Genomic DNA, 26,857 nt, shown 5'->3' with positions numbered 1-26,857 from the left:
TTTTATATGCTCCTTGATCCTGAAAGGCTTCAACATCGTTGATTACTGCTTGTTCAAATGCAATAATTTCTGCTGGGACCATATGGGCGGGAGGTGTAAATGTGGACTTCAAGCGTAAGGCAGTGTCACTGGGATGATCTACACGGACATCAGATTGAGTCTTTTCAAAAAAAGATTTCAATTTTAATTTTCTGAAAAATTCAGAGAGTTCACATTGTAAGCGAAAGCGGTCCAAGCGTGCCGATGGCACAAAACCTAGTCCTCTCTCGAGTACTGTGCTCTCTGTCTCTGTCAATGTGACTGAGGAAAAGTTGAACACTAGACTCTCTGGTTGCTGGTTCCCGCCTTGCTCCGTGTATTGTTCCCCATCCCTTCTTCCTGTTCCCAGTGTACTTGACTGTTTCCCCTTGGAGGGATTGTAATTCAGAATGCAGTTGACTACGACCTCGAATGCAGACGTTTGCTTAACGATGCAAAGAACTACATCCCTTTAACTACCGATCCCTCTGTGACTTTGAAAACCACTATATGTAATCTTGTTGAACATGCTGAGTCAAGTGGTTTTATAAGCAAACAAGAGGCGGATTTTTTGACAAAAGGAAAAGGTATCATTCCATATTTTTATACTTTGCCGAAAATCCATAAAAATAAGTCACCTCCTCCGGGCCGTCCAATTGTATCGGGCATTGGCTCTCTTTTAGAGCCCCTGTCGATCTTTTGCGACTTCTTTCTAAAACCTATAATACAGGACACACCGACTTGCCTAAAAGATACCAAGAGTTTTCTGGCAGCATTACAGGAGCTAAGGATAGACCCTGACAATACTATACTAGTCTCTCTGGATATCGAGAGTCTCTATACGAGCATCCCTCAAGACAACACCATCCAGGTTATCGGGGAAGCTCTTGACTCCGTAGACTGGCAGTTTCAAACACCCAAAGGCTTTATCATCGACTGTGCCACTTTGGCCCTCAAGAAGAACTTTTTTGAATATCAAGGAACACTGTACCTCCAGTCAACTGGTACTTCGATGGGCAGCACTTTTGCGCCTAGTGTGGCAGGACTTTATGTTTTTGACTTCGAACGTAAATTCATTTTAAGCCCACAAAATCCTTTTTCTTCTTATCTTTCCTTTTGGAAAAGATATATTGATGATATTTTCATCATCTGGCAGGGCCCTGAAAATATTCTCCATGATTTTCTATTATGGATAAACACCTGTGATCCTCATCTGTTATTTACCAACTCCTTCCATAAAGAAGAGATGATTTTTCTGGATGTGGTAGTTACTAAAAGGGATGGGATTTTGGTAACAAAAACTTACCATAAACCGACAGCCAAAAACAATCTTTTGGCTTTCTCCAGTTTTCACCCTCGACCACTCCGGGAAAATCTCCCTTATGGTCAGTATCTCCGCATCAGGCGTAACTGTAGTAAGGTGGAGGACTTCCGTAAACAGGCCAGTGATCTGACACAAAAACTCAAACAGAGGGGCTATCCTGATAAAATCCTAACGAAAAGCTACAAACGAGCCAGAAATCAACCCAGAGAGGTCCTCTTGCAAACCTTCCATAAAGAATCCACGGATCCACCACTGACGTGTGTAACCACTTACAACGTTGCATCCAACGCTGTTGCAAAATCAGTTAAAAAGCATTGGAGGATTCTGACGAGCAACAACAAGAATTGGGAAAGACCCCTCTTTGCATATAAGAAAGCCACAAGCATTAAAGACTCTCTCGTTCATACAAGACCGAGGACCCCAAATAAACCTACTGTTTCCTCTGTTCTTGACACTTGGGGGTTACCACCTGTACATGGCCACTATCCCTGTGGGTCATGCAGTGTGTGTCACCTCACGTCACCTACAAAAACCCTACTACTGGAAACGGGCAAGGTGTGGACTCAACGTAGTCACACCAACTGTAACACGACCGATGTGGTCTATTTAATCACATGCCCTTGTGATTTGAAATATGTGGGCATGACCACACGCAAGGTCAAGTTACGTATTGGGGAGCATCGAAGCAACATTCGGTGCAGAAAAAGCATGACGAAATTAACGGAACATTTCTTGCGATTCCAACACACTGCGGATGATCTGCACTGGACCATCATAGAGCAATGTAAACCCTCCATACTGTTTGAAAAAGAACAGCGGTGGGTTTACCGCCTATCGACACACCTCCGGGGACTCAATGATATGATCCCTTGGGGATCTGTTTTGAGACGAACTAATTAATGTTGTCTGGACGTCTGGATCTTACTGCCTCAGTACTATTTCCCAGAAAAGCCTGAATAGTCCCTATTTACTTTACCTCACTACCCGACTTTGTTTATATCGACTATTTTGTCACTAAGAGGGTATTTTATTCCGGCCTTAGAAGGGACGTTACTTACTGCTTTGACCTGGGGTGCGGGGACACTTCTGATTATATCCGGATCATTTTTAATCCAACTTTGGGTTTTTGTTTGCGCTTAATCGAGGCTGTCGATAAAGTTTTGAACAAAGGCTAATTGAAACTTAGTCCTTCTTCTCACTCTAGGAGTAGCGTGATAGTCCGTTTTCCATGTCTATAGCACGGATGCGTGCGCATACCGGCAGGGACAGACTCTTCCCGGTTTCCCGCCATGGCTGCTACTATTTAAACGCAAATATCTGCTTTCACCTTGACTCCGGGCTCGGCGGTCATATGTAGGTGAATTTGCCTGGCTGAGGACTTGGACGATGTAAGTACCGCTGTGAAACGATCTTTTGGTCTTCTTCGAAACAGACCTTTGATATTTTATGGGTTAACGGACTATAGGAGTTTGACATTTACCCCTTTGTCTGTCTCCACCACAGTTGTTCTGTAGTCCCGCCACCCGTTCGGTTGCCCAAGGAGCACTTCCTCGTCTTCATTTACGTAAGCCTCATTTAAAACAATTTTTATTGTTGTTTTGATTCCGTCTTTCAAATTATGCCGAAGTATTGGGGATTATGCATTGTCCCTTTTAAACGACATACATTTGTATGTGCCAAAAATTTTAAATGAGATCACCGCATAGTCAATAAGTAATTTTTACATACCCAGACTCTTGAGCGAATCGCTCAAATGCTTGTTTGCTCCTAATTGGTTGCAGACGTGTCTGGATGATCGAAAAGAAACTGAGTTCTTGTCCGCACGGACTACCCCGTGTTATATTATGAGTCATGTAAAAACATAGGGACAATATGAATGAGTGTTTGTCTGATACTTGATCTTGTTTTCTGATATACACAGTATACTTAATATCTGTATGTGGATTCTAATGTACATACATTTTTTACAGACAGACGAGGTTGCCCTTGAAATAGCGGAATACCCCTGATGTAACCGTGAGTGTATCGGTTCAATCACACCTGAGGTTTGGATAAGCCTTAGCGTGCTTATACCGCCAAGGTGTTTTTTCTCATGATTAGGTCCTGATGAAAGCTTGGTGAAACACAACAATAAGCTGAAACATGTTGACCATTTGATCATAAGCAGGATTGACCTGACCAATTTAAAGTTCAGGAATTGATATCCACCACCTTTTTAATTTGTTCATATGACGCCATCATTAAAGTTTTCTGGCTGACGCCATATGACTTTTAACTCACTTTTGATTTATCACACACTACACTTTCTAATCTGAATACAGCTGCTCCGCTATAGTAAAGGCGTCGAAGCACACCAGAGGCGCACAAGGCACCACTGGCAAAACCCTATGATGAAGCATGTCACCAACTATGTTGGTGAGTGAGGGTTTTATTTTAATATCAGATTGATTTTGTCTCACTAACACTCAGAGCTTTATTTTAGAGTCCAACCAGCTGGTTGTACCTCTTTCTATATACACTCTTATGTTGTTTTTTGTGATTATCCACAGGCGCCAGACTAGGTCTGGAGAATTTACAGCTATTCTCCCAGGTGCCAAGTGGCTCCGCCGTTACTCCGTACCACCCAAAGCAATAGAGAAGAACCACATATAAACACCACCCATGGGTGTTGACGTCAGTTTTTTTAATCTCATGCGGACCACTTTGAACAAATTGTAGGTGAGAGCATGATCAAAATCCGATTCGGAATCTTATTTTAATGTACAGAACCCTACTCCACACAACGAGAAAGAGGAGGGAAGTGAGGAATCTGTGGTTAGAGTATCCACCAGAAAAAGCGTTACCAATGGTTAGTAACTTGTACTTCAGATGGATAGTTCTAACCGCAGATTCCTCACCTTCAGAATAGATACCACAGAAGCACATTCCAAAGGAGGAGGGCTTGAGAAGCAGACTCAGATTAGGAAATTGTGCAACAAGCAGGTAAAAATGCCCCCCTGACCCGGCTGTCAAGGCAGCAGTGTTTATTGGACATGCAAACCAAAGCCCACTTCGTAGGCTAACAGATGTCAAGAAATGGTGCGCCCACTTGCCAAAGCAGTCGTAGTTGCCGTGGGCCCTGGTGTAATGAGTTTGCAGGCCCTTCAGGGGTTGCTACTTGGCCTGTGCATAGCCTACTTTAATGTAGAGAACTATCCAGCATGAAAAGGTCCTTTTCTGCATCAGTTTCTGTTTTAGGTTTGAGCCAATGAAGCCTGTCCTCCTCTTTTGAAAGGCGATGTGGTGTAAAATAAAATGCTGTCAGAGGTATAGGTTGGCAGACACCAAAAGTCACCACAACTTTGGGTAAGAAGGCTGATCGTACAATTAGTATACTTTGACTGGGATGAAAGTGGAGTAAGGCGGTTGCACTGAGCATGCCTAGAGTTCACTCATTTGACAATTAGGAAAACAGTTTTGAAGGTCAGTAGTCACAGCTAGCAGCTGTAGAACACCCCAAAAGGCATGCACATAAGCATACCATATAAAGCATCAGACTCAATGTGTAGTTGAAGAGTAGAGTTTATTGACCAATGTCTCAGCAATCTCGAACTGAATCTCAGAGAATGTTTCCCAGCTTATTCTTCACCCTGCATTCCACATTCCTAAGCAGTTGAATACGGAATGTGAAGAACTCATGACTCATCACCACCACATCTCCCTCCTTATATACCAATTTACACCGTTCATGAAATGTGAACATATTCTTAAATATCCTTAATTGACACAAGACATTTACTTCTGAGTGCTGAACACATCTTGCCCTCACCAGGGTCTAACTTGGGTTTAAGAGGCCCAGACTGGATAACAGGTCTACCACTTGAATTACCAAAAGTACAGACCTTAACCACTCTACTTTTATTACAACACTCAAGTTCTTTTATATGGACAGCATTCTTAGATACTGCATCCAGTCTCGCAGGCGACCTGACTCTGGACCTCCCTTAGGCCACATGTTTGGGATCTCTCACACGCACCCAATCCTCTACCTTAATCTCACCCCTGGCCTCTTTGGCGTTGTATCTAGTGTTATAGCCTATTTCCATTTTCTCTTGAGAAGCTTCAACTCTGGGCCGCATAATCCTGTCCAACGTGGCTCTACGTTTTGAAATTTGTAAGTCACCTTGGATATACTATCTTTGGGTCTCATTTTTCTTGAATTTGGGGGCGGTTTATTTATGTTTATATCACTGTTTTTCAGTACTTATTACGGTGCTGGTTAAGCCAGAGCCGACTGCATCCTATTTGAAGTGAACTTGGGCGACTTTCTCAAACAAAAATGAATGTATGGTATCCCGTATTACCTCCTTTCGAGTCTTATATGATGGGGGTGCATGCTCATCCCTTTTATGTTTCCCAGTTTTGATCGTGTTACCTTTCAAGACTAAACCTATGGCTGCCTTCGTTTAGAGGCTTTGGCTATTCATTTTTCAATTTATGTACGGCATTTTATAATACTTCCTAGGTATCCTCAGAGCCCTAATTAGTGGGGGAGATCTTTTAATTGAATCTATCTTACTAGAATTGGCGATTGTATGCGAGGTAGTCACCCCAGGCTTTAGACATTCTCTGACGGCCCTGGATTTCAAGTGGCATATTATTTCCGGTGTTTGGAAATTCACATATTTCCTTGAGGCACATCTTTTCTGAATTAGAACCTGTGGAAAGTATGTAGTTCTTTGTATTTTGTTCTGTTATGTATTTATTTCTCTTCTTCTTCCTTTTTGTATACTTTTTATCACTTGGTTTATTTGACTTTTTCTGAATATCTGTATGAAGGGTGATGGTCTTTCTCAATTTGCCACTACTTCCGTTCATGGGGTTCGTGATCTTGCTGCATTCTTGAAGTCATCAAGAATTTATAAATTATGTGAATATTCATTATTTTTGTTTGCCCCCACGGACTTGTGTTTTTACATTGTACAGAGCCCTTTGCACTACATATAATGGGTTTCAGGGCATGAGTTACAGATGGCTTTGACCAATGAATAAAGTATGAATTCTGCGTCCTGATGAAGGATGGTTTAAGTACATGGTACTTCCTAAACGCGCATCGGTGCATTTTCTTCAATACTTTTGTTTTTGCACGTTGTATGTAATTTTCTATGTATGTTCATTAAAGTTCAATGTATCATTGTCTGTTCTTTCGCTATATGGCTGTGTTTTGTATGTTATTTTAGAGACATGTACAGCATATGTATGGTTCCTCATCATGTCTCAATCGGTGTGTGATATTGATGATTGCTTTTAGCTATATATATATATATATGTATGTAAGCCGGTTTTGTCCAAAGGAACGAGGACGCGCACAACAACAGGTAGCTGATACGAGAGCTCTTTATTGACGCGTGCAGCTTGCCGGTAGGTCCAGATAAGTTGCGATGCCTGACGCGTTTCGGGCCAACCTCGGCCCTTGTTCACAGGCTATGAAAGAAACAAGGAAAGCTTCAGAATCTCCAACACCTCAGCATAAATTTCTCTTTTGGCGCCCTCGTTGAGCTCTCACAGCTGAGTCGTTTTAAACACTGCATGCTGGGATGTGTAGTTCAAAAGCGTCCCTGGTTTCGTAGTTGCGAAGAATTCATTTCAGGGGAAATTCTTCGTGCAAAGCCCTCCAGTGGGCTTCCAGACAGAGCGGGCAAGCTGCTTCCCTGTTGTTGCTGCAGTGGGGTAGTGAAAAGTTCGGTGCCCCTGCAGCTCCATTTGAAAAATATATGTGGCGGCAGCGTACCTCACGGCGGGACAGCCGTAATAATGTAAGCAGGTTTTGTCCAAAGGAACGAGGACGCGCACAACAACAGGTAGCTGATACGAGAGCTCTTTATTGACGCGTGCAGCTTGCCGGTAGGTCCAGATAAGTTGCGATGCCTGACGCGTTTCGGGCCAACCTCGGCCCTTGTTCACAGGCTATGAAAGAAACAAGGAAAGCTTCAGAATCTCCAACACCTCAGCATAAATTTCTCTTTTGGCGCCCTCGTTGAGCTCTCACAGGTGAGTCGTTTTAAACACTGCATGCTGGGATGTGTAGTTCAAAAGCGTCCCTGGTTTCGTAGTTGCGAAGAATTCATTTCAGGGGAAATTCTTCGTGCAAAGCCCTCCAGTGGGCTTCCAGACAGAGCGGGCAAGCTGCTTCCCTGTTGTTGCTGCAGTGGGGTAGTGAAAAGTTCGGTGCCCCTGCAGCTCCATTTGAAAAATATATGTGGCGGCAGCGTACCTCACGGCGGGACAGCCGTAATAATGTAAGCAGGTTTTGTCCAAAGGAACGAGGACGCGCACAACAACAGGTAGCTGATACGAGAGCTCTTTATTGACGCGTGCAGCTTGCCGGTAGGTCCAGATAAGTTGCGATGCCTGACGCGTTTCGGGCCAACCTCGGCCCTTGTTCACAGGCTATGAAAGAAACAAGGAAAGCTTCAGAATCTCCAACACCTCAGCATAAATTTCTCTTTTGGCGCCCTCGTTGAGCTCTCACAGGTGAGTCGTTTTAAACACTGCATGCTGGGATGTGTAGTTCAAAAGCGTCCCTGGTTTCGTAGTTGCGAAGAATTCATTTCAGGGGAAATTCTTCGTGCAAAGCCCTCCAGTGGGCTTCCAGACAGAGCGGGCAAGCTGCTTCCCTGTTGTTGCTGCAGTGGGGTAGTGAAAAGTTCGGTGCCCCTGCAGCTCCATTTGAAAAATATATGTGGCGGCAGCGTACCTCACGGCGGGACAGCCGTAATAATGTAAGCAGGTTTTGTCCAAAGGAACGAGGACGCGCACAACAACAGGTAGCTGATACGAGAGCTCTTTATTGACGCGTGCAGCTTGCCGGTAGGTCCAGATAAGTTGCGATGCCTGACGCGTTTCGGGCCAACCTCGGCCCTTGTTCACAGGCTATGAAAGAAACAAGGAAAGCTTCAGAATCTCCAACACCTCAGCATAAATTTCTCTTTTGGCGCCCTCGTTGAGCTCTCACAGGTGAGTCGTTTTAAACACTGCATGCTGGGATGTGTAGTTCAAAAGCGTCCCTGGTTTCGTAGTTGCGAAGAATTCATTTCAGGGGAAATTCTTCGTGCAAAGCCCTCCAGTGGGCTTCCAGACAGAGCGGGCAAGCTGCTTCCCTGTTGTTGCTGCAGTGGGGTAGTGAAAAGTTCGGTGCCCCTGCAGCTCCATTTGAAAAATATATGTGGCGGCAGCGTACCTCACGGCGGGACAGCCGTAATAATGTAAGCAGGTTTTGTCCAAAGGAACGAGGACGCGCACAACAACAGGTAGCTGATACGAGAGCTCTTTATTGACGCGTGCAGCTTGCCGGTAGGTCCAGATAAGTTGCGATGCCTGACGCGTTTCGGGCCAACCTCGGCCCTTGTTCACAGGCTATGAAAGAAACAAGGAAAGCTTCAGAATCTCCAACACCTCAGCATAAATTTCTCTTTTGGCGCCCTCGTTGAGCTCTCACAGGTGAGTCGTTTTAAACACTGCATGCTGGGATGTGTAGTTCAAAAGCGTCCCTGGTTTCGTAGTTGCGAAGAATTCATTTCAGGGGAAATTCTTCGTGCAAAGCCCTCCAGTGGGCTTCCAGACAGAGCGGGCAAGCTGCTTCCCTGTTGTTGCTGCAGTGGGGTAGTGAAAAGTTCGGTGCCCCTGCAGCTCCATTTGAAAAATATATGTGGCGGCAGCGTACCTCACGGCGGGACAGCCGTAATAATGTAAGCAGGTTTTGTCCAAAGGAACGAGGACGCGCACAACAACAGGTAGCTGATACGAGAGCTCTTTATTGACGCGTGCAGCTTGCCGGTAGGTCCAGATAAGTTGCGATGCCTGACGCGTTTCGGGCCAACCTCGGCCCTTGTTCACAGGCTATGAAAGAAACAAGGAAAGCTTCAGAATCTCCAACACCTCAGCATAAATTTCTCTTTTGGCGCCCTCGTTGAGCTCTCACAGGTGAGTCGTTTTAAACACTGCATGCTGGGATGTGTAGTTCAAAAGCGTCCCTGGTTTCGTAGTTGCGAAGAATTCATTTCAGGGGAAATTCTTCGTGCAAAGCCCTCCAGTGGGCTTCCAGACAGAGCGGGCAAGCTGCTTCCCTGTTGTTGCTGCAGTGGGGTAGTGAAAAGTTCGGTGCCCCTGCAGCTCCATTTGAAAAATATATGTGGCGGCAGCGTACCTCACGGCGGGACAGCCGTAATAATGTAAGCAGGTTTTGTCCAAAGGAACGAGGACGCGCACAACAACAGGTAGCTGATACGAGAGCTCTTTATTGACGCGTGCAGCTTGCCGGTAGGTCCAGATAAGTTGCGATGCCTGACGCGTTTCGGGCCAACCTCGGCCCTTGTTCACAGGCTATGAAAGAAACAAGGAAAGCTTCAGAATCTCCAACACCTCAGCATAAATTTCTCTTTTGGCGCCCTCGTTGAGCTCTCACAGGTGAGTCGTTTTAAACACTGCATGCTGGGATGTGTAGTTCAAAAGCGTCCCTGGTTTCGTAGTTGCGAAGAATTCATTTCAGGGGAAATTCTTCGTGCAAAGCCCTCCAGTGGGCTTCCAGACAGAGCGGGCAAGCTGCTTCCCTGTTGTTGCTGCAGTGGGGTAGTGAAAAGTTCGGTGCCCCTGCAGCTCCATTTGAAAAATATATGTGGCGGCAGCGTACCTCACGGCGGGACAGCCGTAATAATGTAAGCAGGTTTTGTCCAAAGGAACGAGGACGCGCACAACAACAGGTAGCTGATACGAGAGCTCTTTATTGACGCGTGCAGCTTGCCGGTAGGTCCAGATAAGTTGCGATGCCTGACGCGTTTCGGGCCAACCTCGGCCCTTGTTCACAGGCTATGAAAGAAACAAGGAAAGCTTCAGAATCTCCAACACCTCAGCATAAATTTCTCTTTTGGCGCCCTCGTTGAGCTCTCACAGGTGAGTCGTTTTAAACACTGCATGCTGGGATGTGTAGTTCAAAAGCGTCCCTGGTTTCGTAGTTGCGAAGAATTCATTTCAGGGGAAATTCTTCGTGCAAAGCCCTCCAGTGGGCTTCCAGACAGAGCGGGCAAGCTGCTTCCCTGTTGTTGCTGCAGTGGGGTAGTTAAAAGTTCGGTGCCCCTGCAGCTCCATTTGAAAAATATATGTGGCGGCAGCGTACCTCACGGCGGGACAGCCGTAATAATGTAAGCAGGTTTTGTCCAAAGGAACGAGGACGCGCACAACAACAGGTAGCTGATACGAGAGCTCTTTATTGACGCGTGCAGCTTGCCGGTAGGTCCAGATAAGTTGCGATGCCTGACGCGTTTCGGGCCAACCTCGGCCCTTGTTCACAGGCTATGAAAGAAACAAGGAAAGCTTCAGAATCTCCAACACCTCAGCATAAATTTCTCTTTTGGCGCCCTCGTTGAGCTCTCACAGGTGAGTCGTTTTAAACACTGCATGCTGGGATGTGTAGTTCAAAAGCGTCCCTGGTTTCGTAGTTGCGAAGAATTCATTTCAGGGGAAATTCTTCGTGCAAAGCCCTCCAGTGGGCTTCCAGACAGAGCGGGCAAGCTGCTTCCCTGTTGTTGCTGCAGTGGGGTAGTGAAAAGTTCGGTGCCCCTGCAGCTCCATTTGAAAAATATATGTGGCGGCAGCGTACCTCACGGCGGGACAGCCGTAATAATGTAAGCAGGTTTTGTCCAAAGGAACGAGGACGCGCACAACAACAGGTAGCTGATACGAGAGCTCTTTATTGACGCGTGCAGCTTGCCGGTAGGTCCAGATAAGTTGCGATGCCTGACGCGTTTCGGGCCAACCTCGGCCCTTGTTCACAGGCTATGAAAGGAACAAGGAAAGCTTCAGAATCTCCAACACCTCAGCATAAATTTCTCTTTTGGCGCCCTCGTTGAGCTCTCACAGGTGAGTCGTTTTAAACACTGCATGCTGGGATGTGTAGTTCAAAAGCGTCCCTGGTTTCGTAGTTGCGAAGAATTCATTTCAGGGGAAATTCTTCGTGCAAAGCCCTCCAGTGGGCTTCCAGACAGAGCGGGCAAGCTGCTTCCCTGTTGTTGCTGCAGTGGGGTAGTGAAAAGTTCGGTGCCCCTGCAGCTCCATTTGAAAAATATATGTGGCGGCAGCGTACCTCACGGCGGAACAGCCGTAATAATGTAAGCAGGTTTTGTCCAAAGGAACGAGGACGCGCACAACAACAGGTAGCTGATACGAGAGCTCTTTATTGACGCGTGCAGCTTGCCGGTAGGTCCAGATAAGTTGCGATGCCTGACGCGTTTCGGGCCAACCTCGGCCCTTGTTCACAGGCTATGAAAGAAACAAGGAAAGCTTCAGAATCTCCAACACCTCAGCATAAATTTCTCTTTTGGCGCCCTCGTTGAGCTCTCACAGGTGAGTCGTTTTAAACACTGCATGCTGGGATGTGTAGTTCAAAAGCGTCCCTGGTTTCGTAGTTGCGAAGAATTCATTTCAGGGGAAATTCTTCGTGCAAAGCCCTCCAGTGGGCTTCCAGACAGAGCGGGCAAGCTGCTTCCCTGTTGTTGCTGCAGTGGGGTAGTGAAAAGTTCGGTGCCCCTGCAGCTCCATTTGAAAAATATATGTGGCGGCAGCGTACCTCACGGCGGGACAGCCGTAATAATGTAAGCAGGTTTTGTCCAAAGGAACGAGGACGCGCACAACAACAGGTAGCTGATACGAGAGCTCTTTATTGACGCGTGCAGCTTGCCGGTAGGTCCAGATAAGTTGCGATGCCTGACGCGTTTCTTTGTTTCTTTCATAGCCTGTGAACAAGGGCCGAGGTTGGCCCGAAACGCGTCAGGCATCGCAACTTATCTGGACCTACCGGCAAGCTGCACGCGTCAATAAAGAGCTCTCGTTTCAGCTACCTGTTGTTGTGCGCGTCCTCGTTCCTTTGGACAAAACCTGCTTACATTATTACGGCTGTCCCGCCGTGAGGTACGCTGCCGCCACATATATTTTTCAAATGGAGCTGCAGGGGAACTTTTCACTACCCCACTGCAGCAACAACAGGGAAGCAGCTTGCCCGCTCTGTCTGGAAGCCCACTGGAGGGCTTTGCACGAAGAATTTCCCCTGAAATGAATTCTTCGCAACTATGAAACCAGGGACGCTTTTGAACTACACATCCCAGCATGCAGTGTTTAAAACGACTCACCTGTGAGAGCTCAACGAGGGCGCCAAAAGAGAAATTTATGCTGAGGTGTTGGAGATTCTGAAGCTTTCTTTGTTTCTTTCATAGCCTGTGAACAAGGGCCGAGGTTGGCCCGAAACGCGTCAGGCATCGCAACTTATCTGGACCTACCGGCAAGCTGCACGCGTCAATAAAGAGCTCTCGTTTCAGCTACCTGTTGTTGTGCGCGTCCTCGTTCCTTTGGACAAAACCTGCTTACATTATTACGGCTGTCCCGCCGTGAGGTACGCTGCCGCCACACATATTTTTCAAATGGAGCTGCAGGGGCACCGAACTTTTCACTACCCCACTGCAGCAACAACAGGGAAGCAGCTTGCCCGCTCTGTCTGGAAGCCCACTGGAGGGCTTTGCACGAAGAATTTCCCCTGAAATGAATTCTTCGCAACTATGAAACCAGGGACGCTTTTGAACTACACATCCCAGCATGCAGTGTTTAAAACGACTCACCTGTGAGAGCTCAACGAGGGCGCCAAAAGAGAAATTTATGCTGAGGTGTTGGAGATTCTGAAGCTTTCTTTGTTTCTTTCATAGCCTGTGAACAAGGGCCGAGGTTGGCCCGAAACGCGTCAGGCATCGCAACTTATCTGGACCTACCGGCAAGCTGCACGCGTCAAAAGAGCTCTCGTTTCAGCTACCTGTTGTTGTGCGCGTCCTCGTTCCTTTGGACAAAACCTGCTTACATTATTACGGCTGTCCCGCCGTGAGGTACGCTGCCGCCACATATATTTTTCAAATGGAGCTGCAGGGGCACCGAACTTTTCACTACCCCACTGCAGCAACAACAGGGAAGCAGCTTGCCCGCTCTGTCTGGAAGCCCACTGGAGGGCTTTGCACGAAGAATTTCCCCTGAAATGAATTCTTCGCAACTATGAAACCAGGGACGCTTTTGAACTACACATCCCAGCATGCAGTGTTTAAAACGACTCACCTGTGAGAGCTCAACGAGGGCGCCAAAAGAGAAATTTATGCTGAGGTGTTGGAGATTCTGAAGCTTTCTTTGTTTCTTTCATAGCCTGTGAACAAGGGCCGAGGTTGACCCGAAACGCGTCAGGCATCGCAACTTATCTGGACCTACCGGCAAGCTGCACGCGTCAATAAAGAGCTCTCGTTTCAGCTACCTGTTGTTGTGCGCGTCCTCGTTCCTTTGGACAAAACCTGCTTACATTATTACGGCTGTCCCGCCGTGAGGTACGCTGCCGCCACATATATTTTTCAAATGGAGCTGCAGGGGCACCGAACTTTTCACTACCCCACTGCAGCAACAACAGGGAAGCAGCTTGCCCGCTCTGTCTGGAAGCCCACTGGAGGGCTTTGCACGAAGAATTTCCCCTGAAATGAATTCTTCGCAACTATGAAACCAGGGACGCTTTTGAACTACACATCCCAGCATGCAGTGTTTAAAACGACTCACCTGTGAGAGCTCAACGAGGGCGCCAAAAGAGAAATTTATGCTGAGGTGTTGGAGATTCTGAAGCTTTCTTTGTTTCTTTCATAGCCTGTGAACAAAGGCCGAGGTTGGCCCGAAACGCGTCAGGCATCGCAACTTATCTGGACCTACCGGCAAGCTGCACGCGTCAATAAAGAGCTCTCGTTTCAGCTACCTGTTGTTGTGCGCGTCCTCGTTCCTTTGGACAAAACCTGCTTACATATATATATGTATAAATATATATATATATATATATATATATATATATCTATATATAATGTTCGAACATGTATTTGTGACAGAGAACATTTTCTATATAAAAAAATGGCATATATGTTTTGATAATAAATGGTTTAAACTGCAAGTTTATGTGGCATGTTATTCTGGATATATTACCAGTCTTTAAAGCATTGAGTGGGGAGTTGTTTTTGTTGTTTATTACAGTGTTTCCCCTGGTTCTTCGCCCTTAAAGTACTTTTTAAGGGACCGTCATTTGGTTTATCGTTATCATCGATAATGCTCTTTCCCTAGGCTAACTCTCTTTGACATACTTTTTGACATTCTCCAAATCTTCATTACCCAACATTTCACTCATCCATTCATCTTCAGTAAATGCATTTCCCTGACACACATCAACCGAGGCCATCATACATTCTTCATCCTCCTACTCTCAATTCATAGATTGTTCCTTATTGGGACACAGGGAACGTGAAAGTCAGCCCTTGTGTTTTTACCACCCGGAATATACTCAATATTGAAATTATTGCAACAGTTCAGAACTCAATCTGGCGAACCCAGGCAAGCTATCTTTGATCAGCAAACCACCAGGTATGTTTACCAATGGCTTGGGATCATTTTTGAGGGTACGTTTTCACCCCATTTAAAAAAACTTAAATCGTTCCAACACTCCGCAACAGGCCAAAAATTCTTTCAATATAACAGAGAAGATTTGTTCATTTTCTTTCAGGGACCTGGATGCAAAAATTACTGTTGATTTGTTTCCATTTTCATACTTTTGAACTAGTGTGGTATCCAAACCATCATTACTCGAGTCCACTGTGATAATACACTCTTTGGTAGGATCAAAGGGTGCAAGTACTGCAGCAGATACCATGTCATCTTTCAAAGCTGTGAGTTCATTTTAACATTCAGAAGTCCAAACAAACACTTGTTGCTTCTTGACTAGTTCTCTTAAATGCACAGTTTTGGCTGAAATTTGTTTTATGAACTTGGCGTCAAACTCCTAGGAAAGACGTGACTTGCTCTTTGTTTTTTTTATACTGGCCGCTTCTTTAATGGCTTCTACCAAACCTGTTCTGGGTTCAACATCTTTCTCAGAAATCACATGTCCTAAATATCCAATACTTCCTTTTCACATTTCCTTTCATATTATTTTTACATTTGCAAAGATACCACATTTGGTCAACCTTTTCAGGTACCATGTGCTCAATTCTGTCATGACTTTGAACATCCTACCCTGCTACAAGGATATCATCCTGGAATGTCACCACTTCCTTGATGTCCTTTAATACATCATCTAATACATTCTGGAACACAGAGTGAGCTGATGCCAAACCAAAAGGCATCCTTCTGGATTGGAATGTACCAACCGGAGACACAAAAGCTGCTAGGTATTTAGAAGATTCATCTAATTCTACCCGATGATAGGCAGACACCAAGTGGATTTTACGAAGCACTTTCGTGCTAGAAAATGTAGTAATAATGTCATCTATGCGAGGAAGAGGTAGAGTCTACCCAAATCACCTTAAGGTTCATCAAATCAATGCAAACTCTCAATTGACTATTTTTTTCCCTGCAATCACTAAAAGTGACAACTATAACGATGAATTACAAAATGCGAAGTGCGACCATTTTGTTTACTCCCTGCTGACGAGCGGCAACTACCGCGAAACACGTGTCCAGGGATGGCTAACGCTACTCTGACTTGCACGCACCACTGAGCATAGGCGTACCCGCCGATGCTGACTACAGGGACCACAGTTCTTCAGGGTAACACGCTAGTGGGTGGAGCAGTGTGCGACCATTTTGTTTAGTTATTTAGTGGCTCCCTGAGCCCCGACAGCCGACGGGCTGTAGGTTACGCACCTGCGTTGCTACGAGAGGTACCAGACCTGATATGATTTTAGCAGCCTACACATGCAACCCCACAGTCTTCCTACTCCCTGCTGACGAGCGGCAACTACCGCGAAACACGTGTCCAGGGATGGCTAACGCTACTCTGACTTGCACGCACCACTGAGCATATGCGTACCCGCCGAGGCTGACTACAGGGACCACAGTTCTTCAGGGTAACACGCTAGTGGGTGGAGCAGTGTGCGACCATTTTGTTTAGTTATTTAGTGGCTCCCTGAGCCCCGACAGCTGACGGGCTGTAGGTTACGCACCTGCGTTGCTACGAGAGGTACCAGACCTGATATGATTTTAGCAGCCTACACATGCAACCCCACACTCTTCCTACTCCCTGCTGACGAGCGGCAACTACCGCGAAACACGTGTCCAGGGATGGCTAACGCTACTCTGACTTGCACGCACCACTGAGCATAGGCGTACCCGCCGACGCTGACTACAGGGACCACAGTTCTTCAGGGTAACACGCTAGTGGGTGGAGCAGTGTGCGACCATTTTGTTTAGTTATAACGATGAATTAATTGGTTCAATAACACCATCTATACACATTTTCCTAAGAATTTCAGCTATGTCTTCTCGAACACTAAATGGCACATTTCTTAGCCTGCGTTGGACTGGGGAAACACTAGACTGTACCTACATTTTGTGCTTAAACCCTCTGATCCTACCCAGCTTGTTACTGAAAACAGCCTTATATTCTTTAGTCCAATTATTGCCAGTGTTTTGACCTTGTCCCTTGTGATCACTATCAATAACCAAAGACAGCTCAACTTCTCTTCCTGGCCTCAAAGTCATTCCAAATACGCTTTCATGGTACAAACCTAATATATTCAACCACTTTTTGGATACACATACTTTACATAAAATTTCTCTGTCCTTGAATTTCATTTGACATTCAAAATATGCAGTTAGTTCAGTTTTCATATGTGACTGGGTTTCTGTCCAGAGGGAAACGTTTTTTCTCACCACCGTAAATTGGATACCACAATTCATGGGCAATCACTGTCATCCTTGCTCCAGAATCAATCAATAGGTTCAACTCCTTGCCATCGACTACAATGTTTTAATATGGGTCAACGCAATTTGACTCACCACCCAGAACAACCAGTATCACATCTTTACCTCCATTGCGTTCACCATATCTTTCTGAGACTGGCACACCCTACCAAAATGACCTACCTTCCCACCTGCTCTACACTTAACATTTTTCACAGGGCAAGCCAGTCTGTGCCCAACTGCGCCCAGCACCAGGAACGCAGGCCATCCATCGCTAAACTACCTCTGAGATCCTTGCCCCAGAAGTCGCAAAAAAAACTGCTGCCGCTCCTCCCCAATATCCACGGAAGGAGCCTTCTCTTGCTACCAATGCCATTTCATCTGCAATACCGAAATCCTCGTCACACCTACACAGCCAAACTCCAAACCCTCAGAACAGCTCCACTGCATGCTGCTCAACGCCCGACCCCTCTTCAAGCAGGCCACATAAATCTGAGACACAATCACCACCTCGACCAGACAAGCTTTTTATCACCGAGACCTGGCTCACACCCTCCTCATCCCCTGACATCGCAACTACAACACCCCACGGCTAAAAGATGATACACTGAGACCACAGTCTCAGCAAACTCCAATCTCCAAATGAATCTCACAGAATGTTGTCCAGCTTACCCTTCACCCTGCATTCCAAATTCCTAAGCAGAGGAACACAGAATGTGGAATGCAGTGTTAAGAACCCCTGACTCATCACCACACAATGTCATCACTAATTTAAAATCCAATTGTGGCATGATGAGCAACTTTGGGGGAAGAGTGAATCAGACCTTTGATAAATCACATCACAACAGGTGATTTAAATAGAGAGGGATGATCAGGTAAACACAACAGATAACCCATATCTATGCCCACCGGAAGGCCTTGCTAGGCCAAAGATGAAACAAACAATTTAACATCAGATGTTTGGCCTGCAGAGCGTCGGGATGATTAGCACCCCACCAGGCAACACATTTCTCCCAGCATAGATAGACTTTGGTGAAAGGCGTCAGACTACAAAGATGACACCAACAGCTGCTGGCGGACCAAGCACATTGAACTGTCGCCATTCTATCTCAAAGCATGACAGTGCAGGTTGAGGACAGACTAGTGCATGACTTTCCCCTGTTGCTCAGAAAGGAGATAATCCCGAAGAGGTAACCAGATCAGAAAGCAAATGCTCATGCCCAGGAGATATGGGTACCAATTTTCCTGGCAAGTTCCTTTACTATTATGATGACTTGTGCCAGGTCTGTCTTGACTTTCCCAAATACTTGAGAAAGGAGAAAGTGGCAGGAATTTGTACAGGAGATCTGTGATCCATCGCAGTCAGAATGAGACTCCACTGACTTTTCTGGGAAAACTCTAGTGCACAGGCATTTTAACACTGATGTTCTTGACAGCAGCCATCAGATCTATCCAGGGCACGCACCACTGATAAAAGCTGTCACTTGCCACCCCAGGATGGAGATGGCACTCATGATCTGCCAGCCTAAGCCTGCTCAGCTTGTCTACGCTGGCATTTAGAGATCCTGCCAGACTGTTGTCTACCGGATAGATGTTCTGCTGGATCAGCCACCTTGGGAGACGTGAGGGCATGATGTAGGACCCCACTCCACCCTGCTTGTTACAGTGCCATATAGCAGTCAGGTTGGGTGCGGAAATCAGCACCAACCTTCCTTTGATGGATGGCAGAATGCTTTCAGGTCCCTTTTGTGTCACTCACTCTTTAATGCGAATCATTTAAGATAATTTTGGATGATATTGTTGGGTATCAATACATCCCTCATCCCAATCACTTCACTGTCTAAACCCTGAACACAGTTATATGTAAAGATGTCTCATTTATTAAAAATACTTTGATACAAAATATTCTGTCCTGTCTGCACCAAAAAGTCCAAGCATGGGTCTCCATCATCCCACCACTCAGTCACGAGACGGCTCGGGTACTTCCAGGCCAAAATCGTTCTCTGATTTTGGAACTGCTTTGACCTTGCTCCCAACATGCCAGAGCTTTTAGCAACACCACAGCACCTCTATTAGCTCAGGTTGACCCTAAGGTTTTGAGGTGGATCCCTCCCCGACGCTTACTTTACCATAAGACCTAGTTCTAAAGCCGGCAAACTTGACTAACTCAGCTCCACTGACTCCAACCTCAACGCAGCATGCAATGCTGCCATCTGCTCCACAATCAAGGCCGCCAGTCCAAGCCTCGACACCAGCACTGACGCCAGAAAAGGAGCAGATAGATGTCAGAATCTGAGACCCATCTACCACTCTTGAGGTTGCAATCACCACTCCCTTAAGCCTATTGGGATCCAGAAGTATACAGTATGAGTATGATGATCACGGTGATGAATATGCTCCTTGAAATGAGGACAATATCTTGGAGGACTTACAAGATGCCAGTGGTCTGGATATGACTCCAGATATTGGTGTTTTTTCTCTCAACCTTCCTCTGGCAACTGAGAAATATGCTTCCTTCGCCACTGTGATCAAGAGAGCAGCAGAAGTAAAGGATTTCATCCGACCTACCCTAGAAGTCAAGACCAACATGTTGACAGAAGTCACAAGCACAGAAAACTAGCCAAGAACCTCAACAACTCTTTAACAAGGCTCTCACAGATGAGCTGAGGGGCATCGACAAAACTAGCATCTGGCCCCCCTTTCCCCAGTCAATAGACAAGTGACAAGACTGCACAGACTAACCACCTCCACCCTCCCCATCTCGATTTCCTCTTAGAGCATCCCATTCCGGAGAGCATGGTGGTGCAAGCGTCCACTAGTCTCCTAAACCCAAACGGGTTTCTGAACCCCACCAGAGTCGAATGCATGGAGTCATTTGCCAAATGTATGTTCTCCTCTGCCAGTCATGTTCTCAGGTCATTCAACACCAGCTGCCTCTGGTGGAGGTACTCACATTCCTTGTGGGACAGACTGACAGACATCTTGCTGTCCCAGAAGAACCATCATAATGAATGTAAATTAAAGAAACTTGGAAATCTTCTGAAAATAGGACTGCTCTCATCCAGGCATGCCTTCTAAGCACTATACTGGTGCCAATAGTTCTGCAACGTAGTCTGTGGTGCCCAAGCCAATACGTAAGACCTACTTTGTCATATCCTAGTCATCATGTATCATTTGAGCCAAAGAAGCTCTAAGATCTTTCAGCAAGATCTCACTGGCCATGTCCCATAAAGCATGGGTGTACCTGCGCTCAAAGATCTTAATGCTAAACTAGCCGAAGAGAACATTCTCTTTCTGAACATATCAACTTGTTTCCATTCTTTACCGAGAGGATAAGATAGAAACGCATCAGGAGTGACTTTACTTGTCGACACCTGTACCACCATCAGGTGCAGGATTGCTTTGTCCACAATAAATAAATATAAATAATAAAGACAAAAGATCACTGGGGGCTGGTCTATGTTGCTTGAACACAGGTCAACTGACCGTGTGCCTGAACACTGCAAACACTTCCCTTTTGACAAGGAAGGATAGGGTCTGGCATGGAGTATCACTCAGAGGTTTCAGAAAAGAGCATCAGATGGGAGTGTCCAAAGAAGCAGTTGAAGGAGAGGAGCACCATTATGCTCAGGGTGAAGCTTGCAGGTGGGGGTACAATGGTGCCCACAATGACAAAGCACATCGCAGTAGGGAGCAGACAGCCACAAAATGCTTGTTTTAAATTGCCTGCACAGGGATTACTTTATTTGCTGGTCAGCTCCTGCCATTCCATCCAAGGTGCTAATATAAATTAAGATCTTCTCCAAAGCATGCTAATGTAAGCAAGTGACTTCTATGCCAATGGACAATACTTTCATATATATTACGGAAAGAGTTGGTTTATCAGTGCCCCCTAATACACTATGCCTACAACCGTGCAGAAAGCTTTTGGAGTTAGTGGCTGGGAGAATATATATATATACACACGTCACCAATGCTTTTGGTCATCCCTTTTAGCCACTTACTGTTGGCATTTTCTTTAAGAGCGGCCATCGGCTGGGGGCCAAATGTGGGGAGTCTGTAAAGCCATGGCATTTCGTGGACAGTGAGAGGGCTTTAGGTAGTACCCTTTGTTAACCTCTCTATTGTTACCCAAACAATTCTGCACCCACTCTCCCATCAGTATAGGATGTGGCCACACCACCACTCTCTACCACCTAATACTGCCCATTCCTGATTGGTGCTTTTGGCTGTGCCAGTGCTTCCTGAATGCCATCACAAGCATTTACAAAGCCAACAGCACCGTCCAGCTTTCTGGAAAGATGACAACCCACTGTAAGATGGTGATCGTGCTGTGGTTTTTCTTATACTTTATTTAAAAAAGTATTGGAAAATGAATGACCTGCATTGAAGGTAATATATTGTGGCCATTTTATAATGTTTTTAAAAATACAAAAGCTAATCCGTTCCAAGACGCCCGCTATGCATACATGCACATATCTGGTGGCCATCTGGGGCAAAAAAAAAAAACATTTATAAAGCCAATAGGTCGGTGCCTGGTATCAAAGGTAAGACCTATTGGCTTACTCTGTATTTTTCTACGCACAGCAAATCTAGGGAAAATGGTGTGCAATATAGCAACCTCCGACCAATATTTAGAGTAGGCACGGCACTTTAGTTTATGTGGTACAAAAGTTGCCATTTTGGTCGCCGTAGAATGATGATAATGAAAGGCGTTTTGTAAAAGTTGAATTTTTAAAACTCACATTTTTCCAATGCAGAATCCAGCCGTTCTTCCATCAACTTCCTGAACACATATGCCATGCTTGTGATTGGTACATCCGAGGTTTGTGCTCCTGGGATAAGCAGAGGCTCAACGTACTCCACTGCAGCATCAAGGTTATCACTTGGAAAAAAAATAATATTGTAATGGCTTGGTGTCCAAGGTTTAAAGACAATGCCAGAGCAGAAACAACAAGTACATGAATGTTTTAGAGTTTTGCATTAATATTACACAAAGTCACGGTGTTAAAAGTACCCAGACCTCCATTAGGGCAGAAAGGACCAACACAAAGTGAAACGACTAATGGCTGCATGCATAAAGTCAGAAGAAACGCCATTTCTTGCTGCACCAAACCTTGACCCGCGCAATGCCTAAGTAATTGTGACGCGAGTTCTGTTTATGTATAACAAATAGTCAACGAGGTCACTGGAAGAGCCAATGAAAACTTTAAATGTAATAATAAAACATGAGGGGGAATGCACCTGAATAATTAATGCAGACAAGTAGGTCATAAAAAATGAAATGCACAACTTCATTTCCCATAGCCATCTTTCCAGACACAAAGTATGGTATTTATTATTATCTGTTCAAAACCTCTGTCTACTCGTTATCTGAACATATGTTATGCATCAACAAATAACTATGTAGGAGTAGGCCCCGTGCAGGGTAAATCAAGCTTGAAACATTATTTTGCCTTTTGCGATTTGACTATATGGGTGGAAATATGTACGTCCATATGTAGAAGTTAATGGATTGCCCATAATTGCACTGGATCTCTCATTTACCTACAAATCGTCAAGAAAACAGTAGGATGGGGTGTTCACACAAAAGACAAAAACTCTTCACTTTCAATGAATACGCCTAAACCCATAGATGGAAAAACAAATTCAAGCAGAAGAGACTGAATATAACCGACTTCAACCCTTTTTTACTGCTTAGCTGTTTAACTTCCTACCCCATGCCCCTACACCCAGTGCTGATCCCTTTTTAGGCCCGCCATTAGCCAAGACCTTTTGATTTTACTAATAAATGTATGTAAAATATACTTGCATAAAGGGACTTTAAGCCACCTCTCATCATCCATTGGTTTGTACTTGTGTCATTCACGCTTTGCTTCCATCCACTACAGCATGAGGCAACGGGCCAGCCTACTTTAGCCAATGGCTAGCTTCCCTTTGAGTGACTGCATTTAAACCTTTCACAAGGAGCCCATCAGCACACGGTAGTTCCCTTCAGTGTCAGTGCTTTTGTTTTTACTTTATTATATATTTACTGTTGCCTTTATTTGTAGAGCTTATATGATATGGGGCTAAAAGCAGGACGTTTTCTACCAGATAGGAGCACATGGCACATTCCAGCTTTATAAGCTACTGTTTCCTGGCAATGCTGTTGTAAATTCCTTTAGAATTGGCTTTTGTTTAACGGACTGGCTTTTTCAAACCATACCAGCAGCTCACATGACATCTGAATACAAGGTCATGAGGGTGCTCTATCTTTGGAACCCTGTCAATTCCTTTTTTCATTTCTTCATTTATTTGACTTTTTTCCTTCTTACTTTCTTTCGTTTTATTTCTTGCCTTCTTTTCTTTCTTGCCTTCCTCCTTTCCTTTCCCCACCCATTTCAACATATACATGACCGAGATCTGCAACATCATCCGATCACAGGCACAGTCTTCTCCTACACCCACTCATCCTCTCTCTGACAGACAAGACACCCACCAGCAGAACCAATTTCAGGACTGCATAACCATGGTAGCAGATTGTATGTGAACCAACTGCCTGCAGCTCAACTCTGACAAAATGGAATTAGTGGTCTTCAGCAACAAGATCTTCCATTGTGACTACACCTGGTGGCAGTCAGAGCCAGGACCAACACCCACAGACCACAAAGAAATCTACGGATCATACTCTAAAACAAGCTTAACATGACGGCTCAAGTCAACGGAGTGTGCACCTTCTGTTTCCACATCCAAGGCATGCTGCAAAAGATCTTCAAATGGTTGAAGTATTCATCACCAGCAGGCTGGACTTAGGCAACACTCTGCCACAATCTCCTAAAAACTCCTACACAGACTCCCGACCGTCCAGACCACAACTACAAAACTCATACTCTACATCCCATGCCGCACCAACATCAAATCGTACCTCAGGAGACTTCACTGGCTCCCCAATAACAAGGTAGTGGGGGAAAGGCATATAGAAGTCTCTCCTTTTGTTCCAGCCAGAATGCGTCACATAACAAGTGCCATGGAGGAAGCTCCAACTCGCAAAACTTTTGAAACTGAGCATTCTTGACGGTGGCAAATCGATCTAGCCGGGCCGTACCCTAGTGACCAAAGACACCAGCATCACCTCAGGATGGAGAAAAACACTTGTAGTCTGCCAGATGACGCCTGGTCAGTTCACCCGCTATGGCATTCAGGGAACCACATTTAAGTGGTTGGCAGCCAAGGAGATGTTCTGCTGGTCCAGGTACCTTTGAGTGTGTAGCACTTACTGTTACAGGATTCAGGACTCCACTCTGCCCTGATTGCTGCAGAACAACATGGAAGTGCAGGCTCCTTTAAAATGTGGATGGAGCTGTAGAGTGAACCTCGATTTTGGGCCAACCAAAATTTGAGGTTTGACTGCAAGGCTCACATGTGCCAGCTAGTATTCAGGATTAAGAGGATGCATTAGGTTAACAATGCTAGAGTCAACCCCACGGGGACCCAGGACTGATCCCAAAACATGGGGATCAGATCTCAATTGTCCCAGGCTTGCTCTGGCAGAGGAAAAGCCTTTAAAGTCACTGTGTCCACCATTGCCCCAATAAATGGGATGCTTGGTGTGAGGCTCAGGAGTGACTTCAGCTCTTTATGACGTTGTGAACCCGTGTTCTGTATGTGGTCCATGATGGACTCCAGGGACCATGCATTCAGGAGCAAGTTGCCAAGATACGCGAATACATGTACCTCCATTTTCCAAAGATGGGCAGTGACCACTGCCATAATTATTGTGAACACTCGAGGGGCCTGAAGTAAGGCTGCACCAGTGCATGGCAATCTAAAAGTGGGACCGCAGGACAGGTATATGGAAATAAATGTCCTACAAGTCCAAGGACGCAATCTAATGCCAAGGTTTCAGAGTCGACCAATCTGGGTCTGTGTGAGCTTTTTGAATATGTCCTTAAGCAGAAATTTATTGAATGGGCAAATGTCTTGAATAGGACTGAGGTCTATGTCCTTCTATGAGACAAGCAAATGATAGTAACAACCCATCCCTCATTCAGAACCGCTCATTGGCACCGGTGGTGAGAAAAAGATTGACACTCCTGCAACAGGATTTTGAAGTGTTCTTCTGAAATGAGTTCTGATGTGGGGGATGGTAGGGAGAGGTAGAAGTAAACAATGGGACATAACCTTTTGGATGATTAGTAAGACTCATCTCTGCAATGTGATGGATTTCCTGCTTCCCCGACATGGGTCGCTGAGACTAAACAAAAGCATCTTCAAAGACGCTGCAGCACGGGAAGGTGAGTTGTCGGAGTGCTGTCCCGGCTGAATCACGAAAATTCTGCTGGTGCAATGACCACAGCTTAAAAAAAAAAAAAAAAAAAAAAAGTTGGTTGGCTTTGAGGGTTGATGTTGCCTATAACTAAACTCCCCTCCACCCAGAGAAGCCTCTGAATTTCCTGAATTTGGGTGGCTCCAATCTAACTTCTGGGCCGATAGAGAGTCATTGTGGAACCATATGGCACCACCTACAGATGAGCAGGAGCATTACTGAAGGATTCTCTGGAGATATATTATGAAGGTGGGGAATCTTCGGTTAGAAGTATCCGTCACAAATATTAGAACAGACATCAGAGTGCCGGGTGTAGCTATATACAGCTCTGACATCATTGGAGGCACCACAGAAGAGCTGGAGCTGTGGTTCCACCTATCAGCATAAGAGGCCAAGTTCAACTTCTCTGGATACAGTCAAGAGCCTGAAGAAGGCTCAAAAGGTGAAATATTTGCTGGTAGAAGTGTTGATCAGAAGAGAGATAAATAATCAGGAAAGCAAAATGTTAAGCATCATGATATTGTCCCAACGCTGTTGTCTCCAGTGCTGTGCCAGCAATGTTGGTTTTCTCTTTTGGGGAGCAAGGTGTGGACGGTAAGAACATCAGTTGCATCTCTATAACAGCAACTGGCTATTGCTTTCTGCAAAGCATACACTGCTAACCAGCATACACAGTAGCCTAGGGAGCACATATGGCAATCTAACCACTCGTGTCCCTTTCTCTTACAAATCCTCTGTAAACTCACCTTAAAACTTGCTTAGGATTTTATATTTCTCTATCACTGCAAAGGGCTAGTGTATGCAAGGATCATTTCTTGTACAGTGGCACTATGATACTGGAATTACAGCATTCTATAGGACCCCCAAAAAAGTGAGGAATTGGTGGAACATTACAGAAAACCTGTCTCTTTTGGCCAAGAGGAGTTTAAGATGGACTCAGAGAACTTTATCCAGGTCTCTTCTGAAATCTTAGCTTCAATGTTCCTCTTGTTATCAGCTCTTACGGCCCTTACAGACCAACATGTATCATGTCTGCAGACTACTTGAAAGCTGACTATCTATGCCTCTGGTATCCAGTCAATTTTTTTCAAATCAATTTTTTAAATTCATGTTGATTTTGCCGGTTTATGTCTGGATCTGGCTGTCTTTCTAGTTGCTAAGAATGTCTTTCTCCTCTATCTGCATACAGGGCCAAACCAAGGATCATGTTTTTCTCTTCGGGCAGTTGGATTGCTCCTCCCTTTTGTAACCGGGGTTTCAAGTTAGGACATTGTGCTTTGCTGGAGCTGTTTTTGTTTACACAGGATGCTCTCTGCATGATTCTTCTGTAGTAAGCGCTAAAGATTATTTTTACTCCAGTGGTATGAAGTTTTACATTTGGGAAATTCTTACTACAATTTTTTCAGTGCTCCATTTTCACCAACTTAGTGGGGGGTTTTGGT

The 26,857-nt window shown here is 45.3% G+C and overlaps 1 protein-coding gene across 1 annotated transcript in view; it reads right to left on the bottom strand.

Annotated features, from left to right (window-relative positions):
- The window catches only part of LRPPRC (leucine rich pentatricopeptide repeat containing), a 665,201-nt gene that overhangs the window by 19,553 nt on the left and 618,791 nt on the right, over positions 1-26,857 (bottom strand). Inside the window, exon 33 of the mRNA XM_085612780.1 lies at positions 21,853-21,992. Within this exon, the coding sequence (XP_085468906.1) occupies positions 21,853-21,992 (140 nt within the window). The remainder of the gene's footprint in view (positions 1-21,852; positions 21,993-26,857) is intronic.

The sequence above is a fragment of the Triturus cristatus genome, chromosome 6, assembly GCF_964204655.1.
Source record: "Triturus cristatus chromosome 6, aTriCri1.1, whole genome shotgun sequence".
NCBI lineage: Eukaryota > Metazoa > Chordata > Amphibia > Caudata > Salamandridae > Triturus > Triturus cristatus.
Note: the sequence above shows the minus strand (reverse complement) of the source record. Positions and strands in the feature narration are given on the sequence as shown.